The following is a 27250-nucleotide window of genomic DNA, read 5'->3' on the forward strand; positions in this document are numbered from 1 at the left end:
CATAAATAAAGTTATATTAGGTCACAGTTATACTTGTTTATTTACACATTGCCTACGGTTGCTTTCACACTGCAGCAGCAGAGCTGAATAGTGGTGACAGAGCACAGGGTTCATAAAGTACAAAATATTTACCATATGAACCTTCACAAAAAATGTGCCAATCCCTACAATAGATCAATTCCAGACAATGGGGTAACTGTAATATTAGTTAATTCTTATAATCTTCTCACAGACTAGTTAAGACATAAATAATAATTACCATTAAAAAAATTCAGTTAATAACTCCATAGGCACTCCTATGTTTCTTGCAGTGTTAATTATAATGGCCAAACTATGGAAGCAGCCCAAGTGTCCACTGATGGATGAATGGATAAATGGATGAATGGATGGATAAGTGGATAAAGAAGATGTGGTACACACAATGGAATATTACTCAGCCTAAAAAAGAATGAATTCTTGCCATTTGCAATGACATGACAGTTTTATGCTAAGCAAAATAAATCAGTCAGAGAAAGGTAACACTGTATGATTTCATTCATATATGGAATCTGAGAAATAAAACAAGTAAAAAAAAAAAAAAAAGAAGAAAAGAAAAGAAAAAGAAACCAGACTCTTAACTATAAAGAACAAAGAACATGCTGATGGTTACCAGAGAGGAGGTGGGTAGGGGGATGGGGGAAATAGAGGATGAGGATTTTTTTTTTTTTTTAAAGATTTTATTTACTTTTACTTATCCGACAGAGACAGATCACAAGTAGGCAGAGAGGCAGGCAGAGAGAGAGAGGAGGAAGCAGGCTCCCTGCCGAGCAGAGAGCCCGATGCGGGACTTGATCCCAGGACCCTGAGATCGTGACCTGAGCCGAAGGCAGCGGCTCAACCTACTGAGCCACCCAGGCGCCCGAGGATGAGGATTAAAGAGAATATACACTTATCATGACAAAAAAATAAAATGACAGATAAAATCAATTCATAATGAATATTATTTGCATCGACATCAATATCAAAACAAAATACTGGCAAAATAGATAACTGAATTTGGCAACAGACACAGAAAGAAAATTCCATTGCAGAAAACTGTAATTAGTAAAATCTAATATGGGCAAAACTCTGAATGATAAATAAAATCATTATACAATTTATTTATTATTTTTATTTATTTCTAAAGATTTTATTTATTCGTTTGAAAGAGAGAGACAGAGAGAGCACAAGCAGGGGGAGAGGGAGAAGCAGACTCCCTGCTAAGGTGGGAGCCTGACATGAGGCTTGATTCCAGGACCTGGAGATCATGACCCAGACACTTACCCAGCTGAGTCACTCAGGTGCCCCAATCATTATACAATTTAAATATGGAAAATAACTGATACTAAAATGATTCACTAAAATAAGAATATTGAAGAAGTTTAGGTATTTTCAATTATATGTGTAGAAAACTGATAAAGAAATTAAACCGGGGGCACCTGGGTGGCTCAGTCAGTTAAGAGGCCAGCTCTTGATTGAGGCTCAGGTCATGGTCTCAGAGTCCTGGTATTGAGCCCTGCTTTGGGCTCCATGCTTAGTGGGGAGAGTCTGCTTGAGATTCTCTCTTTCCCTCTCCCTCTACCCCTTCCTTGGTCACACATGCATATGCTCTCTCTCTCAAATAAATAATTAAAAAAAGAAAGAAAGAAAAAAAGAAATTAAATGGAATTAACTTAGTTTCAGCTCCAGCAAATATTCAGTGAAAATTCCCTGATACTAGTCTATTCTGATTTAAATATGGGCGAATAGGTCAAATATTTTTATTGAGTCAAACATTCTCAAGGTCAACAAAAATTAAACACTAATTGGATCAAAATGGCACCCGGTACTCATTTTCAGTACAGAACACAAGAGATGGGAGGAGTTTTTGAGATCATGTAGGTCATCTACTCCACTTCTCCTTGCCCTACTTTCTAAATGAAAAGCTCAAGGCCTAGAGAGGTAACCTGACCTGTAAATATGGTTAGGAGCTATGTAGCTCAGCTTAATGGCCATGTGTGTCACAGCTTGATGCTTCTCATCTTGAACAATACAAAACATGCAGGCTTTATTCACTGCTGTTTATCCAAATAGTTTCTCTGAACACACTAACTTTCTGGACTGTAATTGGGCTTTCAGACTGTGTTCTCTATTTTCTAAACCAAACTGGAAACAATTTAGGACATTTCTTAGAAGAACCAATGTTTCTTGATAATGAACATATTCCCAGTTTACTAACTATTCCGCAATTGTATCCATTCAGGCCTTTAGCATCACTCCCCAGGACAAAATAAGAACTTAATCTTAACTGCCCTTGTCTCCAGTATTCTCCCTATTTTGTCCATCTGTCTTCATGATCTACCTGAAGACTGCATCACCCTCATGGCTTGTCATCCCCTTATCCCTTGTTATTATCCTGTTGTTATCCCCTTGACACACCGTAATGTTTAAAATAAGTCCATGAATTCTAAGACATGCCTCCCTTCAAAAAGTAGAGCCCAAGATACTCTGTTCCATTAAATGTGGGATGGTCTTGGTGACTTGCTGCTAAGGAACAGAATATGGTAAGAGTGATGATATGTAACTTTTGATTCTAGGTTATAGAAGGCATTTGTGGCTTCATCCTTGTTCTCTTCTCCTGAATCATTTATTTTGGGTGAAGCTGGCCACCTTGGCCACCTTGTGGCTAGATCCATATGGCGAGGAAATGAAGGTTCTTACCAATAACCAGATGGACAGTGGATGAACCATCTTGAAACTGGATGCTCCATTCTCAGTCGAGTTTTTGGATAACTGCAGTCCCAACTGACATAGTGACTGTAACCCATAACAGACTCTAAGTAAGAACCACCCAGCTAAGTGGTTCCTGAATTCCTGACCCACAGAAACCATGGAAATGACAAAAGCTTATTGTTTTTCTATGCTGCCAAATTTGGGAGTAATAGGTTATGTACAAATAATTAAAATACATCTTAAGCACTATTCATCATGAACTATTAAGAATATACCAAATTTGGGGGTGCCTGGGTGGCTCCGTTGGTTGAGCCACTGCCTTTGGCTCAGGTCATAGTCCTGGAGTCCCGGGATCACACCCGCATCAGGCTCCCTGGTAAGCAGGGAGGTCTGCTTCTCCCTCTGACCTTCTCCCGTCTCATGTTCTCTCTCACTGTCTATCTCTCTCTCTCAAATGAATAAATGAAATCTTAAAAAAAAATTAAAAAAGAGTATACCAAATTTGTTATGCTATTTATATGTCTATGTCCTTGTCTAAAATTATATCTGCTTGGCAAAAGCCAACTGCTCCTTTAAAAGGCAGCTCAAGGGTCACTTTCTCTGTGAAACCTTGAGCCTCTTTGTGGAGGCCTGGGTTTTCCCACTATACCTTGTATAACTTTTCTGTTGGAGAATATGTAGTTTACTATTTATTTTACAGTGTCGAATGATGTATTTAAATCCATACACTTAACGCAGTATTTATGGATTGGGAGTAGACGCCCAAGAAGTATTTTTGAGTAAATTCTCTCATTTTCAGTCTGTTTTAACCAAATAATAAAAATCTCAAACCATACTTATGGAATTATTCTATATGAACTTAGGACCCATATGTCAATGATAAAGGTTTTAGAGAATGGGTGTTTTGGTTTGTTAAAACATGAAGCGAGGGTAAACATCCTGGTTCAATTTCTAGAAGATACAACCATATGAATGCTAGATTTTAAATAGTGATCCATCAACAAAATGACTATGAAAACTTAAACATTTAAGATGTTTTCATTTAATACCCCAAATGCCAAAAGCAAAATCTGAATAATTTATTTTATATTTATATGAAAAGGAACCCATACAGTTCAAGTGCTTTCTAGGTCTGCCAAATACCTCCTCATGCAAAAAGTTTGTGTTTCTAGTCTTGAAAATGAGGAAGAAAAGAGTGGTATATGTTCACTGTTGACTATTCTTTCAATGAAAAGAAATGAAGTCTTGCTAACAAGTGGTTTGCCTTAAAACCTGAATTTTCACCAAAAAGAACCAGCATCTGTTTCAAATATTTTAAAGACTAAGCCCCATTTTGTGCTCTGCTTTGATCTCCCAGGATAATAGGAAGACAGTGATACAGTCCAGCTACACCTCAATCAAGTGTGCTCATTTAATTTATCCCAGAAATGCTGACTGCCAGATCCAGCTGGAAACTTCAGCCTCGTCATCCTCAGATCAGGAGGAAGGGGGAAGACACATCAACAGAGAATGACTCTTTTTGTTTTGGTTGATGATACATTTTTATATCCAAGAAAATATTCCTTTAACCCAAAACAGACAGTAATCTTAAAGACAGAGAGAATGTACAGAAAATAACAAATTAGTGAGAAGCTGAGGACAAGTTAATGAAAGGAAGAATGTAGAACCCTATTGTAACAAGATTGTTGTTTGATAGTTCAGATAAAATGTGATTCAAATCATATCCTCCAAAACATAACCCCATAAAATAAAAATATGATCTAATAGGCAACTGCTAGGCCTGTCTTCCAAAACTATTAAAAGGGGATCCTATCATATGTTAACTGGTAGATGTGGGTAAACTTAATGGTATATTCTAGAAGGTACACCAGACATTGACTAGAGCTAAGATCAGTCCGAGAAACTGATACATGAATGCTGTCAGATTATAGGATAAATAACTTGTTAAGGTACATGAGGAAATTAAAAGATTAAAAATATCTACTACTAATGCATAAAACCTTAAATAAAATACATGCAACTCTATGGGGCACTTGCCCCGCTTAGTCAGTAAAGCATGCAACTCTTGATCTTGGGGTTGTGAGATCAAGCCCCATACTGGGCCTGGAGCCTACTGAAAAAACAAAACATGTAACTTTCCTTTAGGGTAAAAACTCACCAGCTTTTTCATTCAAATAAATATATATTGAACTCTGCAGGGCCCCCACATTTTCAGATGGCTGTAAAAATCAAGTAAGATGTGAAGAATTCTATTTTGTACAAAGTACAAGGATATTTTAAAGATTTATTTATTTATTTGAGAGAGAGAGAGAGAGTGTTAGTGGGGGAAGGGGCCGAAGGAAACCTCAAGCAGACTCCCTGCTGTGTGGAGAACCACATGAGATGAACCCCAGGGTCCTGAGGATCATAACCTGAGCCGAAATTAAGAGTCAGCCACTTAACTGAGCCACTCAGTGCCCCTAAAGTATAAGATTATTTTTATTGTCCTGGAAGAATGTCTCAATCACAAATGATACTCCAAAGAGGAAAAAGACAGCTTTTCCTCATTAGTCAAATACTCATAATTACTAAGGACCAATGGATCTGAGAGCGTATATTCCAGAGACATTTAAAACACTGTAATTTTGAGTCTGAGAGAGAAATCATGTGAGTCACAAGACAATACCACCTTAAATTATTCAGGAGAAACTACAAACACATAGGATATACCTGCAGAACACTATAAATGATGTCTTAAGAATACTTAAGAGAAAGTTCTCTCCAGCAAATTACAATTTTCTCACATAGTCTAAGAGGTCTCTGCCTCCATTGAGCTCAGAATTACTTTAGAACCAGTGTAGAGGTGGTGGCTTCTGCTTCTTACTACTGCCTGAAAATCACCCTCAGGTCAGAAAACTCCAGAAGCAAAAGTCACCTGCCACCAGGGGTACTTAATGAAAGGTAATTAGATCTGACAACGCCGGTGGTTAACCTCCCATGCCCTGAGGCCTTGGAGAGGTACCTATATTGTTTCTCAGGCAGTACTGGTGAACTTGGAACAATTCAATTAGAGATTCACGAAATAAAATAATTTATTTTGCTGCAGGAAAAATTAATTGCCAGGATTGTGGGTTACTTGTGCAATTAAAGTAATGTTAGAAGAAAGGAGTAATCTATATAATAAACAGTAGCATCAGTGGATCTCATAAATATTCTAGGGTTGTATCACAACCACTATAAATGTCATTGCCACTATCATTTATTGATTACCTCCTATGTGCCAAGCAAAGAGCTAAGTGCACTAAATACTTTATTATATTTAATCTGCACAATAGCCTTTGCTGCAGGTTTTATTATTGCCATTTAACAAATGAGGAACCTGACACTGAGAGAAGAGGTTAAGTGATTTGTGGGAAATTACACAGCTACCAAGTGACATTTAAATTAGGTCTAAAGGGGCGCCTGGGTGGCTCAGTGGGTTAAGCCTCTACCTTCGGCTCAGGTCATGATCCCAGGGGCCTGGGATCGAGTCCCGCATAGGGCTCTCTGCTCAGCAGGGACCCTGCTTCTCCTCATCTCTCTCTCTGTCTGTCTCTCTGCCTATCTGTGATCTCTCTCTCTCTCTGTCAAATAAATAAATAAAATCTTTAAAAAAAATAAAAATAAATTAGGTCTAAAGACAAAATATGCTATTTACCACCAAGCTAAAAGGCCATAAAAAGAATACAATGGCCTTATAAAGAACCGCAAGAGAAAATATAGTTTGTCAGTTTCACAGGTGGGAGGTAATACTACATTTTTAAGAAAGAAGAAACTTCTGGGACATCTGGGTGGCTCATTGGGTCAAGCTTCTGCCTTCCGCTCGGCTCATGACCTCAGGGTCCTGGGACTGAGCCCCGAGGCAGGCTTCCCCCTCTCTTTCTGCCTGCCTCTCTACCTTCTTGTGATCTCTCTCCTTCTGTCAAATGAATAAAATAAAATGTTAAAAAAAAAAAACAACTTCTAAGTGCACTAATGTGCATGTAACATAGCTATGACAAGAACACATACCAGAGGGGCGCCTGGGTGGCTCAGTGGGTTGAGCCGCTGCCTTTGGCTCAGGTCATGATCTCGGGGTCCTGGGATAGAGTCCCACATCGGGCTCTCTGCTCAGCAGGGAGCCTGCTTCCTCCTCTCTCTCTCTCTGCCTGCCTCTCTGCCTACTTGTAATCTCTCTCTGTCAAATAAATAAATAAATCTTAAAAAAAAAAAAAAAAAAGAACACATACCAGAAAGACAGTAATACTTGACTGTGAGACAACAAAATATTCACTGAGATTGCTTCAGGGTGGTGGGATTATGGGTAATTCTTTTCCTTTTCTATTTTCCAAGTTAAGTGGTTGGTTTTGACTACAAATCCTCTTCTCAATCTCCCTTCCTTAGGTAAAAGCTCAGATATGCATCAAGACATCTAGGTTTCATACAAAGAAGTCCTCACATACTCATTTCTGCAGTATTTGTGCATTCCAACAGGCAGAGAGAAGACAGTACATATAAATCTAGGAGATACAGTGAAGCCTACTCCTTTCCTGCATCTGGAATGGGAATATGGAATCGGGTATGACTCTATTTTGATGGTAATCCAGTTCTGGAAGACTCTGTCTAGGCTTTCAGAAAAAAAAAAAAAAGTAGTGAAAGGGAGTTTGAAGTATCTACTTCTAGGCTGGTGACCAGTTATGAGAGAAATCTTTTTGGGAATAAGATGTATAAATTCACCTAGAGTACCAGTGTGTTGTGGGTTCTAGAAGCCTAAATGTCCTAGTGGGCTATTAGAAGGAGGGCAGAGGAAGCTATCTCGAAGGAATCCTAACACTAACAACACCTCTACAGTGGAAAAATGTTTTTATAAGAAAAAGTGGAGCTCTTGGGTGATTGCTTCCAATATGACCAAGAAAAGAAGGAACAATAATCATGAAGAAAAGTGCTGTCAACCATGTGCAGCTTATTTATAGCACTAACTGTGCCTGATATGTACCTGAGGAATAGGCCATTAAGACATTCATTGTCTGAAACACAGTAGAGGACGCAGCATCGGGACATCTCTGAAGCAAGGGTCTTTGACACCTTTATGTTTCTCAAGCTGTCAGTGAAACTACATTACTGCAGGAATTGTGCCATTCACAGCAAGGTAGTCAGGGATGATTTTTGTGAAGCCCAGAAGAACCAAACACCTTCAACCATGATTTAGACCTACAGGAGCTGCCCCATCACCTCTGCCAAAGCCAATGTAAGGAGCTGAGTTTTTAAGGCTGAAAAAAAGCTATCCTCTGGGGAAAAAAAGAAAAAAAAAAAAGAAATTATATTTAAAAGAAAAAGATAAAGAAAATAAAATCTGGGGCACCTGGGTGGCTCAATGGGTTAAAGCCTCTGCCTTCAGCTCAGGTCATGATCCCAATCCCAGGGTGATGGGATCGAGCCCCGCATCAGGCTCTCTGCTCAGCAGGGAGCCTGCTTCCTCCTCTCTCTCTCTGTCTGCCTCTCTGCCTACTTGCGATCTCTGTCAAATAAATAAATAAAATCTTAAAAAAAAAAAGAAGATAAAATCTGGTTCAGTCACAGACCATCCTAAATTATGAAGGAAAAGAGAATGGTAAGTTGAATTAAGAATTACAAAGGCAGACAAAAGATGGTGAAAAAAACAGGGCATGATTATCATTAGGAAATAGAAGCCGCATTCTATTTCTACAATAATGTTGATAGAACTTTCAAATCTCATTAGTATGCACTACTTTATCTTACTGTATCAATGATTATAATCCACAAAGCACATAACATAGTTATAGCCTGAATTTGGCAAAAACTGTGGCCTAGAGCAAAGGTCCTAGAATTCTGAGAATATTTGTAAGCTATCACAAAGCATGGGCTTCATAAAATGTTGATTTTCTTAGGAAGAGTGACTAACCTTAAAAATACAGAATGTTGGTGTTAAAAATACAGAGATTTGGCAACGAACAATTATATTCTGCTCTCATCAGCATTCCTTTGATGTATCCATTAAAAATGTTCTAAAACTAAAAATAAAGACTGCCTGTATTATATTTCAAGTACCACACAGAAGCTATACAGAAGTGAGTGCTGGCTGTGTGTAGGTCACCAAATAACACCTATTGTTTGCATAGCAAATTACGGATTTACAACTTTCACATTCATTATCCTGCCTTAAGAGAATAGGATAGTTATCATCACACTCGTTTTAGAGATGAATAAACTGAGGTTCTAAGAGGTTAATGACTTACTTGAAATCTCTGACCTTCATTCAATGTTTTTTTAATTATATCAAACAGCTGTCTACATTTTTCTTGGACAGTTCATGTGAAACAGAAAAACAGACATATTTGAATTTTGAGGAATTTAATAGCTCAGTGCATTATGGCCAGAAAAATGATAGTTGATCCTAATAGTAAGTCTATCAGAGAAAAACAACTTTGGCAGTTGGAAGGCTGTACTAAAAGCTAAAAGCCCCCTGTCCAAGTCAGATAAACAGATCAACATGGTCCCTTAGTTATTCTGGAAAGCCCAAATAAATCAAGGAGGATGTGCATGAGACCTTTGTTCATAGAGGAATAATTATTTTTGTAACCAATTTTTTCTTCTTACTTCTTGCTGTGAGATAAGGCTGAATAGGTATAGATGACCGACACCTCTCTTAGGTGAGTAAAAGATTCAGGATCTGGTGAGGCTGGTGAGAATGCTGGTGCACAATGCTTGTTTCTCCACTCTGTTCATCAGGACTCTTACGAGTTTGGGGAAAAGAGGAAAGCAGAAAGTAGAAAAGGATACCACCCACTGCTGCAGGAAAATATTACTATCTCCACAAGAGATATACCAAAATCACATACCCAAAAGTATTCTCTTAGCTATTAAGCACAATCCAGCACCAGTGAATTGACAAAATCACACACACACACCCTTTATATAACAGAAATACAAATGTGAAAGTAACAGGTCCTGGCAGCCAAGAATCCTAGCTCTCTTCTAGTCTAAGCAGCAAAGTGCCATTCCAAAGCTAAAAAGATTAACAACCAAATGAACAGAAAGAAAAGACAAAAAAAAAAAATTCTTAGGTTTTAAAGATTCAAGTATAAGCTTCTTGAGGTCCCGAGCCATACTAGTATTTTCCCTGGCTATGAGTTAGTGAGTTACTATTGACTTGCAGAGTACATACATCATCAGCTCTTCTCAAGACCAATGTTTCAGCAGATGGTCCATAAAGAAAATCACAGGTGACTACTTCAGTGTTTGCTTTATTTCTGTTTAAAATGTCAAAACCAACCTAAAGGAAGTTCATAGCAATATATGTCTAACCTCAAAAAACAAGAAAAATCTCAAGTAAACAATCTAACTTTACACCTCAAGGAACTAAAAAAAGGACAAATAAAGTCCAAAGTCAGTAGAGGGAGGATACCAAAGATCAGAGCAGAAATAAATGAAACAGAAACTAAAAAGATAATAGAAAAAAATTCAATAAACTAAGAATTGTTTTTTTGAAAAGGTAAACAAAATTGACAAATAATAGCTAGACTTTCCAAGAAAAAAAGAAGAGAGGATTCAAATAAATAAAATCAGAAATAAAAGAGATGTTATAACTGATACCACAGAAATACCAAGGATCATGAGACTACTGGGCACAATTACGTGCCAAAAAAATAGACAACCTAGAAGATAATGATAAATTTCTATAAACATACAAAATACTAAGCTTGAATCATGAAGAAACAGAAAACCGAAACACACCATTATTGAGTAAGGAGACTGAATCAATAATCAAACCCTCTCCAAACAGAAAAGCCCTGGACCAGATAGTTTCACTGGTGAATTCTACCAAACATTTAAAGAATCAACAGGAATTCTTCTCTAACTCTTAAAAAAAAACAAAAACAAAAACACCAGAAGAGCCAGAAGAGTGGGATCTCTTCCAAACTCTTTTTATGATTAAAAAAAAAAAAAAAACAAACAGAAAAAAATGTCACAGGAAAAAATAATTACAGGCCAATATCCTTGATGAATATGGACATAAAAATACTCAAAGAAAATATTCACAAACTGAATTCAACAATACAATAAAAGGATCCTGATCACACCCCTGATTGCAATTTATTCCAATGATGCAAGGATGCTTTAACATTTGCAAAATTAGTCAACACAATACATCACACTAACAAAATGAAGGATAAAAATCACATGATTATCTCAAGATGCAGAAAAAGCATTTGACAAAATTAAACATCCATTTATAGATGGAACATACCTTAATATAATAAAGGTCGTATACGACAAGCCCACAGTTAACATATTCAGCGACCAAAAAATGGGAGTGCTTACTCTAAGATCAGGACACAATAAGAATGTCTATTTTTTTTTTTTTTTAATTCTTGTGATTTTTAAAAAAAATTTTAGATTTCTTTTCAGTGTGCCAGAATTCATTGTTTATGCACCACACCCAGTGCTCCAAGCAATACGTGCCCTCTATAATACCCACCACCAGGCTCACCCAACTTCCCACCCCCCGCCCCTTTGAAACCCTCAGATTGTTTTTCAGAATCCATAGTCTCTCATGGTTCATCTCCCCCTCCAATTTCCCTCAACTCCCTTCTTACCACACTTCTCCACCAAAGTATTGAAGTCCTAGCCAGAACAATTGAGCAAGGAAAAGATATAAAATCCATCCAAATCAGAAAGGAAGATGTAAATCTGTCACTATGTGCAGATGACATAACATTAGACACAGAGAACCTTAAAGGCTGTACCAAAAACTGTTACATCTAATAAATGAATTCTATAAAGCTGTAGGATATAAAATCAATACACAAAACCCTTTTGTGTCTCTATATACTAACAATAAACTATCAGAAAGAGAAATTAAGGAGCCCATTCTGTTTACAATTACATCAAAAAGAATAAAATACCTAGGAACAAATTTAACCAAGGTGGTATAAGACCTGTATACTGAATACTGTAAGACATTAATGAAAGAAACTACAGAAGACACAAATATATGGAAAGATATTCCACGTTCATGAATTGGAAGAATTAACATTGTTAAAATGTCCATATTACATGAAGTAATCTAATCTAGGATTCAGTGTAATCCTTATTGATTTCCAAAGACATTTTCCATAGAAATAAATAATCTTTAAATATGTATGGAACCATGAAAGACCATAAATAGTTAATAGTAATCTTGAGAAAAAAAAGCTGGAGAAAGTCAATATTCAAGAAATATTCATTGAATGCCTATTATTTGCCAGACAACATTTAAATGACCTCTAGTGTCACTTTATATTGCTCCTTATTGATTTAAGACTAGTAAAATAATTTTGAGAGCATTCCTAGAAATAAAGATATTTCCTAATGATAAGAAGTTTAGCAAGAGTATGAAACACTCATAAATGGTTATACAAATAATAACAGCTTCCAAATACATGAAGCAAAAATTGAAGAATTCAAAGGATGAATAGAAAATTCCAATTATACTCAAAGATCTTAGTATTTCTTTCTCAGCAACTAATAGACTGGACTCCCCCACCCTATAAGTTTTATAGTAAAGTCATGGAATATCTGAACAACTTTATCAACCACCTGGACCTACCTGATATTTATAGAATACTGTATGTAACAGCTAAACAATACCATTCCTTTCAGGAGATAAAGTATGTGCACCAAAATGGATGATATTCTAGGTCAAAACATAAGCCTCAGAAAATGTAAAATATTAAAATAATATAAAGTATATTTTCTGATCACAATGGAATCAACCTAGAAATCTATAACCATACAACCTAGGAAAAAACTCCCAAATCTGAAACTAGACACTTTTGCAAATCTTCAGGAAAAAGAGAAGAGATTTTTAAATAATAACAAAACTACTAGGAAAAAAGTTGGCAATGTTGTAAGGTACTTCCAGGTACTTGTGTTTTTATATATTAGCAGCAAACAACTGAAATAAAACACTGTAGATAAAAGTTAAAGATCTGGGGCACCTGGGTGGCTCAGTGGGTCAAGCCTCTGCCTTTGGCTCAGGTCATGATCTCAGGGTCCTGGGATTGAGCCCCACATCGGGCTCTCTGTTCAGTGGGGAGCCTGCTTCCCTCCCCCTATCCCCCACCTGCCTCTCTGCCTGCTTGTGATCAGTCCCTCTCTGTCAAATAAATAAATAAAATGCTTTTTAAAAAAGTTAAAAATCTAATTTTTTAAAAAAGATTTTATTTATTTATTTGACAGAGAGAGAGAGAGCACAAACCGGGGGAGCAGCAGAAGGAGAGGAAGAAGCAGACCCTGCTGAGCAGGGAGCCCGATGCGGGGCATGATCCCAGAACCTTGGGATCATGACCTGAGCTGAAGGCAGACGTTTAACCAACTGAGCCACTCAGGCACCCCAAAGAAGATCTAATTAAATGGAGAAACAGTATGTTTATGATTTTAAAGACTTAATAGTGGTAAGACGTTAACTGTCCCCAAATTGGTTTACAAAATCAATGCAATCTCTATACCCCTCCTGCAGGATTTGTCATAGAAAATGACAAACTGTCATAGAAATTGACTCCCCTTGGGAGGCTCAGTCAGTTAAGCATCTGCCTTCAGGTCAGGTCATGACCCCAGGGTCTGGGGACAGAGTCTTGCATCTGGCTCCTTGCTCAGCAGGGAGTCTGTTTCTCCCTCTGCCTGCCATTCCTCCTGCTATGCTCGCTTTCTAGAAATAAATAAAATCTTTAAAAAAATCAACTGACAAACTGAAATTTATATGAAAATGCAAACAACCTGAAATCACTAAAACATCTTTAAAAAGCTTAACAATTTGAAAGACTTACACTACCAGACTTTAACAAATTGCAAAACTATAGTAGTTGAGACAGTGTGGTAATACAGATCAACAAATTAAATAATGAAAAAAATAGAAGGCACAAACATAGATACATATTTACATCTTCGATTTTTTATTTTACAAAGGTGTACAGGAAAAAAGAACGTTGACCCCTAACTTAAAATACACTAGAATAAATTTGAGATGGATTACAGAACTAAATGTGGAAGCAAAACAATAAAGGAAAAAGGAAAAAAAAACCCACCAGGGTAATATTTAAGCTCTATGCGTTATGCAAAAGTTTCTTAGAAGGCAGAAAGCAATAACCATTAAAAACTGATAAATAGGGGCGCCTAGGTGGCTCAGTGGAGCCTCTGCCTTCAGCTTGGGTTGTGGTTCTGGGGTCCTGGGATTGAGCCCCGCGTTGGGCTCTCTGCTTGGCAGGGTGCCTGCCTCCCTCGCTCCCTCTCTCTCTGCCTGCCTCTGCCTACTTGTGATCTCTGTCAAATAAATAAGTAAAATCTTTAAAAAGAACTGATAAATAAGACTTGAATAAATTAAAGACTTTTGATAATGAAAAAACACCATTAAAATAACTGAATACACAAGCCACAGATTAGGAGAAAATATTTGCAAAATATTTATCTCAAAAACGACTGGTATCTAGGCCATATGAAGAATGCCTACAACTTAATAAGATAAAATTCAATTAAAAACACAAATTTGAGCAGATACTTCAGAAAGGACAGAAGTACTTTCTTCAGATACTTCAGGAAGTCATACAAATAGCCAGTCAACACATGACAGTGTTCATCACTTTGTCAGTGGCAGCATTAAAATGAAAACCACAATGAAATACCTTTCCATAGCCTAAAAATGGTCAAAATTAAAAAGATGGAAAGTATCAAATGTTTAGAAGGATATGGAGTACCACAACTCTCATCTGTTGCTGGTGGGAGCATAAAATGATACTATCACTTTGAAAAAGTAGCAGTTTCTTATAAAACTCAACATATAATACTAAGGCAAGTCCATTTGTAGGTAGTTACCCAAAGAAATAAAAGCATATGTCCACCAAAAGACATGTATAAGAATGTTCATATTAGCTTTATCCATAACTGTCTCAAACTAGAAATGAGCCAGATTATTCAAGAGGTCCAAATGAACTGTGCTCAGTCATCACACAATGGAATACTACTCAGCAACAAAAATAAACTTCTACAATTAAGAAAATGAATGAATTTAATTCCAGTGTAGTTAACAGTGTTGTAATAGTTTCAGGTATACAATATAGTGATTCAAAAGTTCTATATACGACTGTGAACATCAAGATAAGGGTGCCCTTGGGGGGAGGAGTCAAGATGGCGGAGAAGTAGCAGGCTGAGACTACTTCAGCTACCAGGAGATCAGCTAGATAGCTTATCTAAAAATTGCAAACACCTGCAGATCCATCGGCAGATTGAAGAGAACAACAACAGCAATTCTGGAAACAGAAAAACAACCACTTTCTGAAAGGTAGGACTGGCGGAGACGTGAATTCAAAGCGACAGGAAGATAGACCCTGGGGGGAGGGGCCAGCTCCCGGCAAGCGCGGAGCAATGGAGCACAAAATCAGGACTTTTAAAAGTCTGTTCCGCTGAGGGACATCGCTCCAGAGGCTAAACCGGGGCAAAGCCCACACGGGGTCAGTGTGGCCTCAGGTCCCGCAGGGTCACAGAAGAATCGGGGGTGTCTGAGTGTCGCAGAGCTTGCGGGTATTGGAACGGGAAAGCCGGCTACAGAGACAGAGCCGACAGTAAGATCACAGCTCGGTGTTACCTTGAACCGGTCACTCGGTGAGCTCGGAGCGCAGCCGGAGGTCAGGTAGACGGGAGTAACTGGGCGCTGTTCTCTGAGGGCGCACTAAGGAGTGGGGCCCTGGGCTCTCGGCTCCTCCAGGCCGGAGACCAGGAGGCCGCCATTTGTATTCCCGTCCTCCGGAACTCTACGGAAAGCGCTCAGGGAACAAAAGCTCCTGAAAGCAAACCCGAGCGGATTACTCACCCCGGCCCCTGGTAAGGGCGGTACAATTTCGCCTGGGGCAAAGACACTTGAGAATCACTACACCAGGCCCCTCCTCCAGAAGATCAACAAGAAATCCAGCCGAGACCAAGTTCACCTACCAAGAAGAGCAGCAGAATTCCAGAGGAGGAGAAAGCAAAGCACAAAACTCATGGCTTTCTTCCTGTGATTTTTTTTAGTCTTGCAGATAATTTAATTTTTTTCTTTTTCATTTTTTGTTTTTTTTCTCGCCTTCTGGTAAAATTTTTTTTAAACTTTTATCCTTTTCTTTTTTAACTTTTTAAACTAGTTTATCTAATATATATATTTTTCTTTTTTATATTTTTCTTTATTCGTTTTCTTTTTTTAAAATTCTTTTCCTTTCTTTTTTTTTCCTTCTCCCTTTTTGAACCTCTTTTTATTCCCTTTCTCCCCCCTCACGATTTGGGATCTCTTCTGATCTGGTTAAAGCATATTTTCCTGGGGTTGTTGCCACCCTTTTAGTATTTTGCTTGCTCCTTCATATACTCTTATCTGGATAAAATGACAAGACAGAAAAATTCACCACAAAAAAAAAGAACAAGAGGCAGTACCGAAGGCTAGGGACCTAATCAATATAGACATTGGTAATATGTCAGATCTAGAGTTCAGAATGACAATTCTCAAGGTTCTAGCCGGGCTCGAAAAAGGCATGGAAGATATTAGAGAAACCCTCTCGGGAGATATAAAAGCCCTTTCTGGAGAAATAAAAGAACTAAAATCTAACCAAGTTGAAATCAAAAAAGCTATTAATGAGGTGCAATCAAAAATGGAGGCTCTCACTGCTAGGATGAATGAGGCAGAAGAATTAGTGATATAGAAGACCAAATGACAGAGAATAAAGAAGCTGAGAAAAAGAGGGACAAACAGCTACTGGACCACGAGGGGAGAATTCGAGAGATAAGTGACACCATAAGACGAAACAACATTAGAATAATTGGGATTCCAGAAGAAGAAGAAAGAGAGAGGGGAGCAGAAGGTATACTGGAGAGAATTATTGGGGAGAATTTCCCCAATATGGCAAAGGGAACGAGCATCAAAATTCAGGAGGTTCAGAGAATGCCCCTCAAAATCATTAAGAATAGGCCCACACCCCATCACCTAATAGTAAAATTTACAAGTCTCAGTGACAAAGAGAAAATCCTGAAAGCAGCCTGGGAAAAGAAGTCTGTAACATACAATGGTAAAAATATTAGATTGGCAGCTGACTTATCCACAGAGACCTGGCAGGCCAGAAAGAGCTGGCATGATATTTTCAGAGCACTAAACGAGAAAAACATGCAGCCAAGAATACTATATCCAGCTAGACTATCATTGAAAATAGAAGGAGAGATTAAAAGCTTCCAGGACAAACAAAAACTGAAAGAATTTGCAAACACCAAACCAGCTCTACAGGAAATATTGAAAGGGGTCCTCTAAGCAAAGAGAGAGCCTACAAATGGTAGATCAGAAAGGAACAGAGACCATATACAGTAACAGTCACCTTACAGGCAATACAATGGCACGAAATTCATATCTCTCAATAGTTACCCTGAATGTTAATGGGCTAAATGCCCCTGTCAAAAGACACAGGGTATCAGAATGGATAAAAAAACAAAACCCATCTATATGTTGCCTCCAAGAAACTCATTTTAAGCCCGAGGACACCTCCAGATTTAAAGTGAGGGGGTGGAAAAGAATTTACCATGCTAATGGACATCAGAAGAAAGCAGGAGTGGCAATCCTTATATCAGATCAATTAGATTTTAAGCCAAAGACTATAATAAGAGATGAGGAAGGATACTATATCATACTCAAAGGGTCTGCCCAACAAGAAGATCTAACAATTTTAAATATCTATGCCCCCAACGTGGGAGCAGCCAACTATATAAACCAATTAATAACAAAATCAAAGAAACACATCAACAATAATACAATAATAGTAGGGGACTTTAACACTTCCCTCACTGAAATGGACAGATCATCTAAGCAAAAGATCAGCAAGGAAATAAAGGCCTTAAACGACACACTGGACCAGATGGACATCACAGATATATTCAGAACTTTTCATCCCAAAGCAACAGAATACACATTCTTCTCTAGTGCACATGGAACATTCTCCAGAATAGATCACATCCTCAGTCCTAAATCAGGACTCAACCAGTATCAAGATAAGGGTGCCCTTAATCTCCTTACCTTTTTCACCCATCCATCACCCATCTCCACTCTGGTGACCATCAGCATGTTCTCTATTGTTAAAGAGTCTGGTTTTTGGTTTTTATCTCTCTCTTCTCCTTTACTCCTTTATTTCTTAAATTACACATATGAGTGATATCATATGGTATCTGTCTTCCTTTCACTAGCTTATTTAGCTTAGCATTATACTCTCTAGTTCCACCCATGTTGTTAACAATGGCCAGACTTCATTCCCTTTTTTTTTTTTTTTAATTAAGGCTTCATTCTTTTTTTTTTTTTTTGAAGGTTTTATTTATTTATTTGACAGAGATCACAAGTAGGCAGAGAGAGAGAGAGGGAGAAGCAGGCTCCCTGCCAAGCAGAAAGGCTGATGTGGGGCTTGATCCCAGGACCCTGGGATTATGATCTGAGCCAAAGGCAGAGGCTTTAACCCACTGAGCCACCCAGGTGCCTCAAAACTTCATTCTTCTTTATGGCTGAGTAATATTCCATTTTACACACACACACACACACACACACACACACACACACACACCCAGGTGCCTCAAAACTTCATTCTTCTTTATGGCTGAGTAATATTCCATTTTACACACACACACACACACACACACACACACACACACACTTTTTATCCATTCACCTATTGATAGACATTTGGGCTGCTTCCATAATTTGGCCATTGTAAATTATGCTGCAGTAAACACAAGGGTGCATATATCCCTTCAAATTAGTGTTTCTGGCTAAATACCCAGTAGTGTTATTATTGGATCATAGTTCTATTTTTTTCCATGCCCAGTATGAAAAGAGCCTACGGTGACTCACAACACTGAGATTCAGACCTGAATTGAGATCAAGAGTTAGATGCTCAACAGTGCACTAGGTTAGGTTTCCTTTTTTCCCCACATCCTCATCAGCACTTGTTATTTCTTGAGCCAGGATCATGACCTGGGCCAAAGGCAGAGGCTTAATGACTGAGCCACCTAGGTGCCCCCTGACTGCTATTTTAATCTTTTGTAAAGTTCAAAATAAAACTGTTCTTGTGAAACATATTTGTAGTTTTTTAATTTGAATCATGGGTACCCTATATTAAAACAGAAATATGGGTAGGACGAAACAATGAAAAAATAAAAGGACAATGACATCCTTTGTCCTAGCACGGCTGGTTTCTGCACTGGCCCCTTCTCCTTCTTAGGGCCTTCCTTCAAGGTAGTTCCCATCTAAAATTCTTTTTCTTTCCTCTTCCGTCCACCCAAACTTTATCCACCCTCTAAGGTCCATTTCTTGTCCCTTTTTAATCTCTACAGTTCTAAATTTGTCACCAGATTCTTGGATAGTTATATTTATTTTTTAGAAAATCAGTGAAGTGAAGTCAGAAATCCACTTAGGTTCCTTTATTATAAGGAAAATCCCTTACTGGCAAAGGCAGTTTTGTTACTTTCATACACAGAAATACAATTCAATTCAACATACTTCTACTGAAGAACTGTAAAGTAGAATATTCCTTCTCTTTAAATTATGGTAGAGTGGAAAGGGCATGGGAATATGATGTCAGTCTTGGGTTAAAATGTCTGCCGCTTGTTACCTGTATAATGTTGGAAAATTACTTAACTTGTACGAGCTGTTTCCTCACTGATAAACATGTTCTCAGAGTGGTTGTGAAAATTAATTATGGGATAAGAGATATGAAAGTGTTTGGTCCATAGTGTTTAACAAATGTTACCTTTTCCTACAACTAGGATTTTCCTACTTCCTTAATTCTATCGGTCTTACCAAGCTTTTTAGGAAAGAAGCATCTTGCTAAACTCTCTGATCCACTTCTGAAAATACAAGGTCAAATTCTTTCTTGGCTGTTATGTCAAAAACTGATCCTGGTATTGTCCAAACTGTTTAAACAGTTGGTCCAATAAACAATTTGGACCACACTGACAAAATATTCTAATGCACTACCCCCAAAATTCTGTAACATCTTAATCTAATACCCCTCTTCTAGAGATACATTCTCTAGAGATTTAAGAGATCTCCACTGTAGTACTAACCAAGAGAATACTTTCAGGATGGTTCAAAGTGATAAGAAGAAGATTCTGTGGACAACTCAATTAGGACAGACAATGAGGAAAAGGAAATGCCTAAAGAAAGACACACTTGTTTTAAAACATTTGTCTTAAAAGCTTGTCTTAACACTGATATCATCTCTAATTAAAAAAGAAAAGTTTCATAACTTATTGGTTCAAATCATGTTTTGAGAGGCTATAGAGCTGATCTAATAGTCATTCAACTCATTTCTAGATTTTAGTGAGATGGTTTTATAACAAGGCCAACTGCTAAGCTTTTTGACAAGTACTTCCTTTACTTGAGGGGTCTGGTGCCAGTTTACACAAAGCGCTTCCCCAGAATGAGGTCCACGAAGAGCACATGGCCATGGTATGGCCTAGTATGCTGTGGGCTCTTCTTGATGGCTATGAACTACAGGTTATTTGGAGAAAAGTTTCCACCTGAAGGATATTCAGTTTTCAAGCAGAAAACTGTTTTCTACTTTAGGATGTTCAGTTTTCAAGTAGAAAAGATTTCTAAATTATACTGAAATTAAATTATACTAAATTTATACTAATTTAAATTAATTTATTAACTTATAAATTAAAACTAATTTATACTAAAATTAAATTAAACTAAATTATACTAAATTAAACTGAAAACTGAAGGATGTTCAGTTTTCAAGTAGAAAAGATTTCTAAATTATACTCAACTGTTTTTTATTTAGTATGAAATTACAGGGGCCAGATTCTATGACTTCATTATGACTTTCCTTTAAATTCTTAACATTTCTCTCTCTAAGTCTTTTGTTTATAGATATTTTTCCTATCTCCCCTTTCAAAATTTTCCTTTTTTGTACTAGTAATGCTGATATTAAAGGTAACAGCTAATTCTATGTTCTTGGTTTCAATGTAAACTTTACTGTTTCTTCTCTGGACTTCATGAATTCAGAAGTTAATTAATTCAATATATACTTGCGGGCGCCTGGGTGGTTCAGTGGGTTAAGCTGCTGCCTTCGGCTCAGGTCATGATCTCAGGGTCCTGGGATCAAGTCCCGCATCGGGCTCTCTGCTCAGCAGGGAGCCTGCTTCGCCCTCTCTCTCTCTCTGCCTGCCTCTCCATCTACTTGTGATTTCTCTCTGTCAAACAAATAAATAAATAAAATCTTTAAAAAAAAAAAAATCAATATATACTTGCTGAGGGCCTATTGCATACTAGTCATTATTTTAGATAATAGAAATACAAAAGCAAACATATTAAAGTCCCTGTCCCTACAGGGCCTACATTCTACTCTCAGGGAACAACAAGAAAGAAAACACAAATTAAGGGGATAGTCAGTAGCAGGGACACATTTCACATGGATTCTCTATAGGTTGAGAGGAGAGAGAAGGGACTCTCATGTTTTCTAATTGAAGCTAACACTTGCTTTATTCTGTGTGTCTCTGGAGGGTAATGACAGCAAATTCAATGAAAGTTTCAATGAATGAATTTCTTTTACAGAAAAATTCAAGGTGTTTTCTCAAGGGAAAAAATTCCTCAGGATATAAGAGATTACATTTTTGGTGATGAAAAGGGAGATATAATCACTAATATGTATGTCTTAGATTATCTCTTTCACTGTCAGCTATGAGCTCCTCTTTCCAGAGCACAGAAATGCCTGGGGACCTTAACATCACATCTAAATCCTTTTATTTATTTGCACCCTTACCTACAGAATGAGGGCACTGACTAGACATTAATAAAAATAGTTAACACTTACTAAACACTGACTACTTCCTAGAGATGGATTCAAGTTAATGATGACAATGGCAACAACAAATATAATAAAATAAACAGAGTACATGGTGAAAGCACTGTTCAATTCATTTCATATACGTTAACTTATTAATCTGTCCAACAACACTACAAAGTAGGCCAGTAATAAAACCATTTTTACCGGGGCACCTGGGTGGCCCGTTGCTTAAATGTCTGATTCTTGATTTCAGCTCAGGTCAGGATCTCCTGGTTGTGAGATCCTGTTCCATGTCGGGCACTGCACCAAGCATGAAAAGCCTGTTAATTAAGTCTCTCTGTCTCCCTCTATCCCTCCCTCTCCCCTCTTCTCTTTTTCTTCCTCTCAAAATAAATACATAAATAAATAAATAAAAACAAATAAATAAAATAATCCCTTTTTACAGAAAAAGTGGCGTTCAAAGAATGAGTTAATTTCCCCAGGCCACAAAGAAGGGGGAGGAGTCTAGGTGCAAAGCTGTGCAGTCTGGCTCCAGAGTTTATGCCTCTAACAACTCATCTGCTTCTCACAACAACCTCCGTTAGAAAAATGAAGAAACTGAAGTGCGGGGAGATTAAATACCTTGTCCAAAGTCACAAGCTAATACATGGTGGTGGTAGGATCTGACCAGAAGCATTCTACTCCAAAGCCTCCACTCTTAACTGTTATGTTCTACCACTTCTTGTGAAATTGCCTAGACCCCTTTCAGGTCTCTACTTCTGATTCTCCCTGTCTGAGTACTGATTATACCTAGTACGACTCATGCTTTGCTGACATATATACCGTGTTTTATAAAATATTTTAGTTGTAAAGCATTATTCACATACTTAAGTTTGGAAAGGGAAATCATCAATTTCAAAAATCTAAACTTTTGTTAAGAAAATCTGTTCTCTAGAATTAGCAAGAAAACAAGTGAAGAAAACTGAGATCAAGTCAAGACTTCTGTAATGTTCTAGGGGTCATTCATGAATTTCTTTAGGTAAAACCCTTATGATATTATGACATTTACAGACATATACATATATATAAACATGAACAAAATGTTTTAAGACATTTTCAAAAAAATTTTAATAGCATATCATAGAAACTCCAGTTATGGCCAGGTAATTGCAACCGTACTGTTAAACCACTGGCAATTAATATTTTAGTGCAGTAAGCTCAACAGTGCAATAATTAAAAAAAAAAAAACCAACAAAATCAATAGCATTTGAACTCTTACTAGCAGCTATTCTACTAGGGAAGATGAGAAAATAAAATGGAGACTTTAGGAACAAGTCTATGTGTAGGTTTGTTTATCTTTCAGTCTCCTGGTGAAGTTATCAATGCCCCTTTTTTCCTGTAACACTAACTTGTCTCTTCTGATTGGCTAGAAAAAGGGTATTCAACCAATATAATCGTATTCATATACATCAGGGATGTGCTTCCTGCTAAGGCATACCAAGAGGCTCCTATATTCTGCCAAAACAGACAAGGCAGATTCATTTAGAGGGAGTGGATTGGTATTCTACATTCAACTACTGGATGGCCCCCACATCCTTCATGATGACAAATAAATTCCCTTGCAGGGGGCAGTATAGATAAAGAGAATTAGCACATGAATTTTCTCAGCTTTAGCTTTGCCTGGCATGCAACACACTAACCCAAAGAGCTTTTTGGCTGATACACATTTTGCCTTGTACACCCTCAGGATAAAGTGATTTGGAGAGGTTCCCATCTTCACGGTATATGCCCCTTTCCACAACTTACCTCATCATCCTTCTTGGCTGTGTTTGCTAGTGAGAGGTCTATACATGTCCTCATCATTTTAAGAAGTGTAACACCAAGACACAGACTTTTCAGAGAGAACGGACTCCAAAAGAGTGAGATCACCAATAAGCAAGGGCAGTGAATCCAGGGAGTGCAAGGCCACCAATATGTGTGAACTTATTAATTATAATTATTATTTTTTCTAAGAAAAGGATTTCCTTAGTCAAACCTCCAGGGCATCAGATCAAAGGGAGATACTGCCACAGCTGGACTATATTTTCCAGCCAATTGGCCTGAAAAGGAGAATCTAGACAGTGTCCTGGCAACTGTTTAATACAGCAGCAATCAATAAAAGAGAGGAAAAAGAATTCTTTAAACCGACTTTTTCAAAGGTCTTCCTTTACTTCTTATTTTTAAGGACAGTTTGAGAGTAATGTCAAAGCTCTAGGGGAATGTCCTTGGTAGGCACTTTATAAGAACCACTGACCCTGAGAATTCAGAGCATCCTTTTACAGGCAGAAACAAAGGTTTTAGTTTACAGTACAATTTTTTTTAAAGGCATATATTTATAATTAATTATCATAAAAAGTATATCCCAAACCTACTGGCAGAGTATTTGATCAATTTTCTAGTTCCAGTTTGATGTAAGTCACTATAAACCTTACCAGGACACTGTAAAATCACGCTAGATAAGGTAGTTTATTAATAAAATCACAACAGGAGAAATTTAATTATATGCCCTGGAAGTTCTCCCAAAAATGTATAAAAAGAAATTATAAAAGTGACTATTGACACACAAAAAGAAAAACCCCACAAAACCCGATCCCACTATGTCAGAAGCAAAGAAATACACACAGGAATCATGTGAAAATGAGAAAACAGAAAGCACATCAAACAACTTCATGAATTACAGGGAAATAAGATGTGAGAATGATTGTGTAAAAAAAAAAAATTGAAAGCAAACAAACAAAAAACATATCTATAGTTAAGGAAAGGTGTTTCTCACCGTTCTGAACAAAATGGCTGAACTAAGAGCATCTGATTGGCTATGCCCATATACCCTCCTCCTCATCCTAGGGGAGAGAGATGACAAAGGGAACAATGCCCCAGAGCAGCATGGGAATGAAAAAGAGTTGGTTAGTATTTAAAACAAAGACATAAGCATAATGTAGTAGAAGAAAATGGTCTCTAATTTCCTGACTCCTTTTATTATTAGGTTCTAACTTTCTAAATTCCCTAACCTACCCAAATTAGTAATTAGTTTGTCATTACACTTCTACTTTCCTACCCTTCCAAGACACTGTGTCTATCCCAGGGCTGGATCTGGGCAAAATTATCAGGTTGGAGGATTTCTTTATTTTTGCCTTTTCTTCAAACTTTCCTCATTTCTGTTTTCCTCCCACTACTCCCAGGCATCCAATTTCTTGTATTTATTCATGATCAAAACCTGTTTCAAGGAAAGATCTAGTACTCATCTTATATACGCTGGCATAAATTTAATTCTGGGTCTCAAGAACAGGCAGAGATAGCAAAATCATTTTTTGGCAAAGAAAGATGGCTGACATCAGGCAGATTGTTCTGCATTCTGCCTACATTAAGATTGGTATTGTTTTCCCTCTAAAATATAAGACTAGCCTCAACAGGCTTAGTAAACGTCATCATACTGTGACTGTATCTTCTGAATCCTAGAAGAAATTGTAATTTGGGTATTATTGCTGTTTTCATCTGCAATATTTCTTCTTCTAAGACAATGTCACGGCTATCATTCAATGGAGATGTTTAGTGGGGGAGTTTCCCTTGGCTCTTTAGTCATATGGATGTAATTACTTAACTATTATTTTTTTCCCTTCAGCTATATATTTTAAGATTGAGTGTGATGGAGATGTTGAAATCTGATTTTTGGCAATGGGATATGAGGTAATCTGTTCACCACTCTCTCCCATCCATCATTTTCAAGATCTTGGGAGAGTTCCCTTCTTCCAAAAGACTGAAGTAGAGTATGGTTCCCTTCAGACTTATCAATGCCTCTTTTGCATTGATGAGAAGCTGAAGGCCAACAATTTTCCTCGAAGCTGAAGGCCAACAATTTTCCTCGAGAATAACATATACTTGAGGAATCAACCAAGGAAATGGGAGAGAAAAAATTTTTACTCTTTACAATAGGTGATGATGAGAGATATAAAAATTTGCAATTAAACAATAGTAATCTCTAAACAGAATTCTGTCTTACTGAGTCACAAGTTTTTTTTTTTTAAATAAGGCACTGTTTTAATAAGAAAAGTAGGACATTTACAAATTAGTATGTATTTCTGAGATTATTTTTTTTCTCAACTAATTCAAGGATTCCTTATGGTCCTCAGATCTTTTGAGTATCTCCTCTTAAAATATTCAGAATCATCTACCACCATCTTCCTGCACAGAAATTAAATCTGTGTTTAAAAATATGAGTGAAGGAGATTTTAGAAATTAATTATTTATTTTTATTTTTCTAACTTATACTCTGGCATTTATAACATGCTAGTATAAGATACATGAAAATAAAAGCACATTTGTTTTTATAAAACATTCACGAACAGTCTTACCTGGTCTGGGGAGGGTTTATGATTGGTTTGATTGGAATGGGATGATTTGAAGTGGTCATCCTCATAGTTGTCGGCCATTAGCTTCATTCGATTTTGTGTCTATGAAGAAATGATTCATGAAGTTAAACTGAGATAAAATTTCTATGATACACTGTAAAGTAACAAGTCTTTTAAGAATGTCATAAGAAATAATTAAACTAGTTCTGTCTGAAATAAAATTAAACATAGGATTTCTGAAGAGATCAGGGGAAAAAATTAGGCACTGCTCTGAACTGAATTGTGCACCCCTTCCCCGCCACCCCCAGTCATGTTGAAGCCCTAACCCTCAGTGTAACTATATCTGGCTCAAGTCTTTAGGAAGTAATTAAGGTTAAACTTAAATGAAGACATAAGGGTGGGGCCCTAATCTGATAGGACTGTGGTCTTGTAAGAACAGGAAGAGAGATCATTCTCATTCTCCCTCATTCTGTCACTCCACCCCTCTTTTTTTCCCTTTCTCTCTTTCTCTCCCTCCTTGCCAAGGGAAGAAACAATAAGGAGATCACTTCTGCAAGCCAGGAAGAGAGCTCACATCAGAAACTGAATCAGCTGGCACCTTGATCTTAGACTCCCCAGCCTTTAGACTGGGCTTTAAGCCATCAAGTCTATGCTTTTTTGTTATGGCAACCCAAGCAAACTAAGACAGGTACCTAAATTAGTACAGAAATTTTGAAGGAAAGAGTAATCTTCTCAAATCAAGCTCTCTATGCAGTGCTTGCTTTGTTTTTTAAAATAAAGACTGGATTATACCATACCTAGGATAGGACTATGTAACTCTGTTTTTTCATTTCATGATACATAGGTCTCATATTTCTACGTTATTTTAAGAACTACTCATTTTTTAAACAACTATTCCATTTTGGGGGATGTTATATAACATACAGACCATAAGTATTGTGGAAAAAAGTAATCATTATCTGTAAATGAAATGATTATATACCTAGAAAATCCAAGAGAATCAACTGAAAAACTATTACAACTTATAATAAAGTTTAGTAATATGATCACACAGAAGCTACATACATAAAATTCAATAGCTTTCTTAATTTAACACCATCAATAAACGTTTGGATTTTCAAAATAAGTCAGAGATTCTGAAATTCTTCTCTTCAACACTAGGCTAGAAGATTATTACACCATCGTCTTTTCTCCATGTTTACCGTAAAGGACTGGACTGGTGATTCTGTGTGATTGGTTAATACAAGACCTAAATAAATGAATGAATACATAAAATACACACACACACACACGTATTATATAAATTCAGGTATAAGGATA

The 27250-nt window shown here is 37.2% G+C and overlaps 1 protein-coding gene and 1 pseudogene across 12 annotated transcripts in view; one reads left to right on the top strand and one right to left on the bottom strand.

The window, feature by feature from the left end:
* Positions 1-27250, bottom strand: part of ERC1 (ELKS/RAB6-interacting/CAST family member 1) — a 558216-nt gene that overhangs the window by 58997 nt on the left and 471969 nt on the right. For 7 of the 12 annotated variants that reach the window (XM_059184416.1, XM_059184418.1, XM_059184417.1 and 4 more), the window contains one exon: positions 25934-26032. In XM_059184416.1, the coding sequence (XP_059040399.1) occupies positions 25934-26032 (99 nt within the window). Of the gene's footprint in view, positions 1-24357; positions 24425-25933; positions 26033-27250 lie in introns of all 12 variants that reach the window. The other 5 variants (XM_059184427.1, XM_059184426.1, XM_059184422.1 and 2 more) reach the window with 1 other exon arrangement.
* Positions 7632-7979, top strand: LOC131838374 (small ribosomal subunit protein eS26-like; annotated as a pseudogene).

This window comes from Mustela lutreola, chromosome 8 (genome assembly GCF_030435805.1).
Source record: "Mustela lutreola isolate mMusLut2 chromosome 8, mMusLut2.pri, whole genome shotgun sequence".
Classification (NCBI taxonomy): domain Eukaryota; kingdom Metazoa; phylum Chordata; class Mammalia; order Carnivora; family Mustelidae; genus Mustela; species Mustela lutreola.